We start from the raw sequence: 7,656 nt of genomic DNA, 5'->3' as shown, positions 1-7,656 counted from the left end.
GGGCTTTGCACGTTGTTTTTAACAAACCCTGTGCTGGCGATTCTGACGCTCACTCTAGTTTGATGACTCATTTAGGAGTAAGAGATGGCCTAAGGCCACTGGGAGTCTTTGGAACGAGGTGGAGAGCCCACGTGAAACTCCAGGAAGTAGTGAGCTGGCATGCTGGTGGCACACAGGCAGCCACAGTGCCCAGTGGGAGGCCCACCCTGGGTCCTAACCCCAACGTCACCACTCCCTCCCTGTGTGACGTGGGATAAATCACCTAGCGTCTCTGAGTGTGGACTCCCTCCTCTGTAAAGAGGGAAATGGCACGACCTCGCTGGGAAGCTGAGAGATATACGTGAAGCTCCTGGCGTGGTGCCTAGTGCAGGTGCAGGCAGCAGCCGAGGTTGAGTCCCCAAGAGGTGGGGGGCAGGGAGGGAGGGTGTGAGAAACGAGGTGGAAGGGTCAGGCCTTGGGGACCATGGCCCTAGTGAACAGGGGCTCCCCTGGGGCTCCTGTCTGTATAGGACATTTGTTGTTCTGGTGCTCTGGAGACTTCTTCGGTGGCAGAGAGGCAATAAGGGGAGATCACAGTGCCAGGTGTCCCTCAACCTTGGGTCTAGGGACAGGCTCTTAAGGTAGAGATCTGTGCAATATGGGACACTTTAGGATGTGGCAGAGAGGGTCAAGAGTCTAGATATGAACCGTTTTTCTATTTAATAACCAAAGACATGTTTCTGAATGTGGTTTCTCCTCCCTCATCTTGACACCTGCAATTCAGGTGCAGGTAAGCAGAGAGGACACATCTACTGCCCGTGCTGGGCCACCTGAGGTCAACAGCAAACATCTGGGGGCGGGGGCTTGCTGGGCAGCAAGCCTGGAGCTCCTGCGGGGGCTTCGGCGCCAGTGTCCCAGGCACTGTCCGCTGGAGGAGAGACAGACACGTGCCGACGGGGCCCCGGGGTCCTCGTGGCACCGCTTGTCAGACACGAGGTTTAGTACGTGACACAGACAACTTCATTTCAGTCTGACAGAGGATCAGAGGAGAAAGGTGAGGCTAAGGGAGAGGGAGCCTGGCTCAAGGTCACAGAGGCAGACGCAAGCCCAGGCTCTCTGACTCTGGCCCCTGTGCTGCCTTGGAAGGAAGTGCGTCAGCCACGGACGAGGCCAGAGAAGGCTTCAGAGGCAGCAACATCTAGCATCTTAGCAGCTTTCACAGCCTTGATCCCATTCCCCAGGGGACCAAAGCAGTGAGGCTTTCCAAACCGAGGGACTGGAGTGGGCACAGCTGGCGTGGGGTGAGCTGGGGCCTGTCTGCCAGGGCCAACCTCGAAGTTCCCTCCAGCTTTTAGAAGATGCTCTCTGAGCCTCATTCTGGTCCTCAACTCAAACATGAGGGGCAGAACTAGTTGCCCTCTCAGATCTTTCCAGGGCTTCCCGCCTCCCTTGGTGCCCAGGCTTGCAGCAGCAGCTCCTAGTTCCTCGGCCCTCGGGCTCTCCTCCCCAGGCAGCGCCCAGCCTCAGACGAGCCCCCTGAAAGGCTGCCAGGAGCCAAGACTCCTTGCTCATTATTCCAAAAAGGGATCCTGAAGAGGCCCACCAGGCCCCTCGCCTGCCCTCCACTGACCAGCACACAGTATGTGCTCAGGAAAGCCAGGAACTGAAGTGGAAGGCAGGAACTTCCTCCAAGCAATTGGCAATGAGGGTAACCGAGTTCCTTGTGGTCTCTAGTGATCATCAAATGGGTGGGTTCTTGGTTAAGACTGAGCTGGCATGGTGGGAGGGATACCAGTCAAGAGCATGGTGGGAGTGCATTCCCACTGTTACCCTCTAGTAACTGTTACTTCATGGTCAATAATGAGCTTTAGTTTCCCCACGTTTGTGTAACTGTCTTGGAGAGTCCTGTTTCTCTGAGAGACCGTGGAGTTGCTAAACCAATAAATTATTATCCCACAATAAATTATGACCCAGCATGGTGCTGGGGATAGTGGGTCTTCCATGTAAGTTAATGAATAAAGAGATGAATGGGAGGAAGGAAGAAGGATGTTTAGCTACACTGGGGGCCACAGTGAAATAAACCAATAAACGCTGTGGAATATCTACTGAGGGTGAGGGCCCCCCCAAAGCTCCTAGTGGCCACTGAGTCTCCTCCACAGTCTTTTAGAAATAAAAATAACTTTATTTTCAAAATATCTCTCAACTCTTTTTCAATAAAATGCAACAGAAAGGAATGGGATTGTATTTAGACACCAAGTCAGGTTATTTCTGGACAAGGAAGGCCAGCCACTGAGTCCGGGGTCTGTCCATCTAACCTAGACTTTCATCCAATACATTTCTATTTCACCCCAACACACGTCCCCATTTATCTGCAGTCTGTCTACATTTATGCTCTGCTAAAGAGGGTTTAAACAATCGTGGAGAACCAATGTACCTTTCCTTCTGCATTAATCAGACAGAAGGTAGAGGTTGTCTGAGATTAAAAGCGTCTAATACCTACATTTTATTATCTTCTCCCATTTTTTGTATTTTGATCTTAGGACTTCAAGGACAGAAAGGAACAAAAGGAGAATCAGGAGTTCCAGGTAAAGTGCCGGCTTCATTTTCATTTCTCACAGCAATGACTGGAAGGGCTTGTGCTCCAAGGGTGGGTCTTGTCGACCCTGAAATCAGGGCGGTAACCTCAGTAACCTTTCCCCAGAGCGTCTCCGCCTGCAGGGCTCTATCGCTCCAGCCTCAGACTCTTTGGGTGACAAACCTGGGGAAGGGGTGCAGAGAGAGGTGGGGGCAGAGGGGGTGGAGGGTAAAGAAAGCCGGGACGACTGCCCCTGGTGGTGGCTTCAGGCCGCGCAGCCGCCCAGGAGCTGGGCGACCTTCCTCTCCAGTTGCCAGGTTGGTTGCATGGCCTCTATCTGCCTGTCCACATCTGCTTCGGTCCATCTCCCTCTACCCTTTGGCCCTCAAGGCACCCCCCTCTTCCTGTTGCTTCTCACGGGGCTGTCATCAAGGTCCTCGTGGGCCCCCGCCTCAGCTAGTGGTTGGTTACTGCGTCCTGCCCACGGCATTTCTAGTCTTCTCGCCAGCCCTACCCTGAGAAGCCAAAGCGACACTCCTCAGACACATTTCCTGAGCAGTCTTTCTTCCACCTGAGCTGGATATTCTATCCCTATTCTAACTTACTGAAGGAGAAATTGAATCCTAGAAATGTTCTAGCAAATTCTCCCAGAATGGCTAGAACGTCCACACAATCATGCCATCCAATGAGGACCAACAGCCTTGGAATACTGGCAGCGATTTTCACCCACTCGTCCTCAACCAGAGTTTACACAGGAGTCGAGGGATCAGGGCAGTGCCCTGCCCACCCGGGCTGAACATTCGAACAGCCCATTGATGGGGGCAGTGTGGGAACCTGGTGGTTTAGGACAACTCATGTACTAAACACCAAGGCCCTTGGTCCCCCTTGGAAAGCAGAGCAGAGCATCTGATGGAGGTGGTCTCTCTCCTCCGCAGGCCCTGCAGGCATGAAGGGAGAGATGGGAAGCCCAGGCCTGGTCGGCCTCAAGGGGCCACCTGGACCAGACGGCCAAAAGGGAGAGCCGGGAGCGAAAGGTAAGGCCTCGGTTTCTGATGTGAGGGTTCTAAGGAGAGGCCTGTCATAAGGTGCTGGGAGTTTTCAGAACCAGAAGGGTAGAAGTTTAGTGGCTCTGTGGCCAAGTCCTGCGCTGGGATCGCCCTCAGCACTGAGCTTACAGAGGAGAATAAGGCCCGGCCGGGCACTCCGAGTGGCAGGCCGGTGACCATGCGCTGGCACCACGCCCAGTCAGGCCCTGGACCACACAGTCTCCATGACTGATGGCAGGAGAGACTTCTAACTCCATGTCTCTTGACTGTTCCTCTCTAATAGAGCTTAAATCTTTCCTGCTGTGGCTCAGGCCCATTTCTTCTTCCTTTTTTTTTTTTCCTTGCGGTACACGGGCCTCTCACTGTTGTGGCCTCTCCCGTTGTGGAGCACAGGCTCCGGATACACAGGCTCAGTGGCCATGGCTCACGGGCCCAGCCACTCCGCGGCATGTGGGATCTTCCCGGACTGGGGCACGAACCCATATCCCCTGCATCGGCAGGCGGGACTCTCAACCACTGCGCCACCAGGGAAGCCCCAGGCCCATTTCTTCTTGCTCACCCATGGGATCCCACGGCACATCCAGTCCCCATGATGCCAGGTGGCTGGCAAAGCTGAAGGAGGGAGTCTGACCCTCACCCCTCCACCCTCCTGCCCGCCCCTCCTCCCCACTGCTGGCAAAGGAGGGCAAGGGGGTCCTGGCTTGGTTTCCTTCGAACTGTGTGGTTTTTCTCCTCATGACAGGATCTTCTGGGCCAAAAGGAGCAAAGGGAGAAAGAGGTCAAAAAGGTAATTGCTATTTCTGTTCTCTCTAATGTGTGTTTCAGAGGTTACTCTGTACTTGAAAATTGTAGGTGTGCTAGGGGGAGAGGCCTTGGTTGTCAGAGAGATTCCTCATTTGGGGGGAAAGCTAAGGGCTTGTCCCTTGGATAAGCCTGCCCGTGGCACAGAGCCACAGATAACACCTTCCTCCCTCCCTCCCTCCTTTCCTCCCCCTTTTTTTATCGACAACACAAGGCTAAACATGGTAGGCTGGATTTGCAAGGCCAGCTGCAGAGGGACCTGCCCCCATGGCCTCGCACCTGCAGGCCCAGGTGCACAGAGCCGCTGGTTGTGCTGGTGCCAGCACGTGGGATCTTCCCAGCTGTGGTGGCAGCCAAGCAGGAGGCTTCTTTTCCCTAACAATAAGACTTCCAGAAATGAAATGGTAGAGCCTACATTCACACAAAGCCCTGGGCTGCTTCCCTCACCTCTCCCATGTGTGTTTTGTCATCCAGGCGAATCCCCGGTATCCGTCCGGATTGCTGGCTCTAGGAACCGAGGCCGGGCTGAAATTTACTATAATGGTGCCTGGGGGACAATTTGCGATGATGACTGGGACAATTCAGATGCCACCGTCTTCTGCCGCATGCTGGGTTTCTCTTCGGGAACTGCCGTTTTCAACGTGGGAGCTGGTAAGTGAATCGATCCTCAACCAGGAGCCTCTTTCCTTGAGGTGCTGATGTGGGCTTTCTCTCCCTGGTAGGGTGTTGGCAACCATTGGTTGCAAGTGACTCAGCTTGGTTGCGTTAAAAGAAAAGGATTGGTTCAAGCAACTGAAAAGTTCTGCAGCCCAGGGCCCCAGCTTACATCCTTCAGACTTGGCAGCCCCGGGAGAAAGAAGGCTCTCTTCCCCAAAGGGACAGCAAAGGCTTGTTTGAGTTGCTGTCTGTCTAGCCCTAAAGCCAGAATGCCATGTGTCGGAGGGTGTTTGTGAGGGACACTCTCTGGACAGCTGAGGGGCTGGAGCTGGGAGAACAGAGAAGGATGCAGGGCGGGCAGCACAGCAGTCATCCCAGCTCTCTGGAACCTGACAGTCTAGGTGGCCCAAGCTTGATCATCTTCAAGGAGAAGGTGGAAGGGAAGAGAAAACGAATCAGAGCAGGGACCTCCTAAAATCAGTTTTGGAAAGATGTCCTGGGGTGCTAGAGACTCAGCTATGTCTTGCAGCAAAAGGTTTAGACTTTCAACAAAAGAGTTAAGCCCCAGGCCTGAGACCATTTCTGAGCTGACCTGGCAGGGACACTAGGCCCGTTTCTCCTGCCCCCACCCCAAAATGTTCTCTGCCCTTACCCCTCCCCACAACCCCACCAAAATGCATACCTACTTTTCAATCTGAGTCAAGTTGGATTACAAAACTCCTTTAAAATACACATTCTCCTCAAACAGATTAAGCCTCTATAGATGGTCACACTGTAGTGTAAATTACAGAAATCAAATTATCCGGTAATTCCTCTGAGCTCCTGATCTGAAATCAATTATATCAGAAGGAAGGGGGTTTGAGGAAGGTGTGAGTGCTTTAGAACACGTGAATGGCCTGTTTACAAAGGCATTTAAGGAAGAGACAAACCCTAGAGATCCCTAGGAGGGGATTTCAAATCATGCTTGGGTTACATATTAAATACTCAGATGAGACTTTTGTCAAAGGGTAGCAAGAAGAACAGAGGCAGAGCCATTGTAAGAGAGCCGACCAGCCATCAGCAGGGTGGGCCTGTGCCCACGTGGGAGAAATTGGCAGTCTAGCTCCCCGTGGGAGACCCTGAGGACAGACAGGCTATGCTGCTCTGACCCTAATCCCACGCTCCTCTCCCTCCTTGCTTTTGCTGTGTCCAGGCACTGGGACCATCTGGCTGGACAACGTTGCGTGTCAAGGGTCGGAATCGACCCTGTGGAGCTGCAGCAAGAGCAACTGGGGCTCTCACAACTGCAACCACAGTGAGGATGCGGGTGTGGACTGCAGATGACCCCACAGGCCATTCACTGCTCTGCCCCCAAGGCGTCCACAGCCAAGACGCTCAGCCCACGAAGGGAGGCCGTGCTCTCTGAGGGGCTTCCTGGGGTGGCTGACAGCCTCTGAAGTGGGCTAGCTAATAAAGCTCAAAGCGCTACCTGGCACCGCCCTGCGCCGTGGCTGGAATCACTAGCTCGTCCCTCCTGCCCACTCCTTGCACACAGCCTTTCACTGAGTCCTAACGTTCCCTGTACCCCCATTCCCACGCACGGGGACAGTGGAGTCTCAGCTCAGAGCCGGGCAGGCTGAGGGTATGGGAGGGCAATGAAATGCAATGTCGAAAGCGAGGCTCACCTGTAGACAGAAATAGTCATGACCAGCCTTTCAATCAATCCGATGTAGCATCTCTGCACAGCAGCGGGCACTCCCTCCAGCACTGGAGCTGCTCGGCAGCAAATGAAGAGGCCGCGTGTAGCTGGCACCAGGTTGCATGGAAAATAGGAAATGTACCATTAAGCATGAAAATTTGTTCTCATTAGGATGTGAGCTCCATAAATGAAGGAACTTTTTTCTGTTTTATTCACCCCTGTAGGGGCTCAGTAAATATTTATGGAATGAACGACTGAATTAAACCAAGAAGGTAGAGCAGCTCACCCTCTCTGAGAAATTTGGCCTCCCTCTCCCTTTGCAGTCTTCCCCTGGGATACATATTCTCTGAGCGCAATCACATGCTCTCGCCCTCTCCCTCCAGGTGTTGTAAATGGCTCAGGTAAATGTGAAATCTGGGAGAGTGGGGTGCATGGGATACGGCTCTGAGGCATCGCCGTTCACACTTGACCTGTAAGGAGCTCAGCCTCAGGGCGTTAGGAGACTTGCCCAGGGACACTTGTAAATGGTGGGACCGAGGAGGAGCGGTGGAAGGGCTGGGAAATGGAGTGGACACCTCAGGGCTTTCTGCCTCAAGAGCTCAACCAGCCACCCAGGACCCAATATGCAAGTTCAGAGGCTGCACTCAGTACCAAGGGCAGAGCTGCAGGGGGACGTGAGGGCTCTCTGGCCCTCGGCAGAGAGAGGGGCATGGGACAGGGGGTTGAAACCTGGGTTGAAACCAGGTCAGAAACCTCTATAATGATGCAGGTTTTCCTGGCACTTCGCGATAGGGGAGTGGTAGGTCAGTCAGGGAGGAAAGAGGACATTTTAAGCCCTATCAGGGGGTGCGGGGATATAATATTTTGCAAATGGTAACTAATGTGTCTTATCAGCCTCCTTATCTCTCCAATCTTACTGC

The 7,656-nt window shown here is 53.6% G+C and overlaps 1 protein-coding gene across 1 annotated transcript in view; it reads left to right on the top strand.

Annotated features, from left to right (window-relative positions):
* MARCO (macrophage receptor with collagenous structure) overlaps positions 1-6,532 on the top strand; it is a 32,226-nt gene extending 25,694 nt beyond the window's left edge. The window contains exons 9-13 of the mRNA XM_024734502.1: positions 2,520-2,564; positions 3,490-3,588; positions 4,343-4,387; positions 4,876-5,052; positions 6,251-6,532. Of these exons, the coding sequence (XP_024590270.1) occupies positions 2,520-2,564; positions 3,490-3,588; positions 4,343-4,387; positions 4,876-5,052; positions 6,251-6,381 (497 nt within the window). The 3' untranslated portion in view covers positions 6,382-6,532. The remainder of the gene's footprint in view (positions 1-2,519; positions 2,565-3,489; positions 3,589-4,342; positions 4,388-4,875; positions 5,053-6,250) is intronic.
* Positions 6,533-7,656: the final 1,124 nt, after the last annotated feature.

Source organism: Neophocaena asiaeorientalis, unplaced genomic scaffold (assembly GCF_003031525.2).
Source record: "Neophocaena asiaeorientalis asiaeorientalis breed wild unplaced genomic scaffold, Neophocaena_asiaeorientalis_V1.1 scaffold32, whole genome shotgun sequence".
Classification (NCBI taxonomy): domain Eukaryota; kingdom Metazoa; phylum Chordata; class Mammalia; order Artiodactyla; family Phocoenidae; genus Neophocaena; species Neophocaena asiaeorientalis.
Note: the sequence above shows the minus strand (reverse complement) of the source record. Positions and strands in the feature narration are given on the sequence as shown.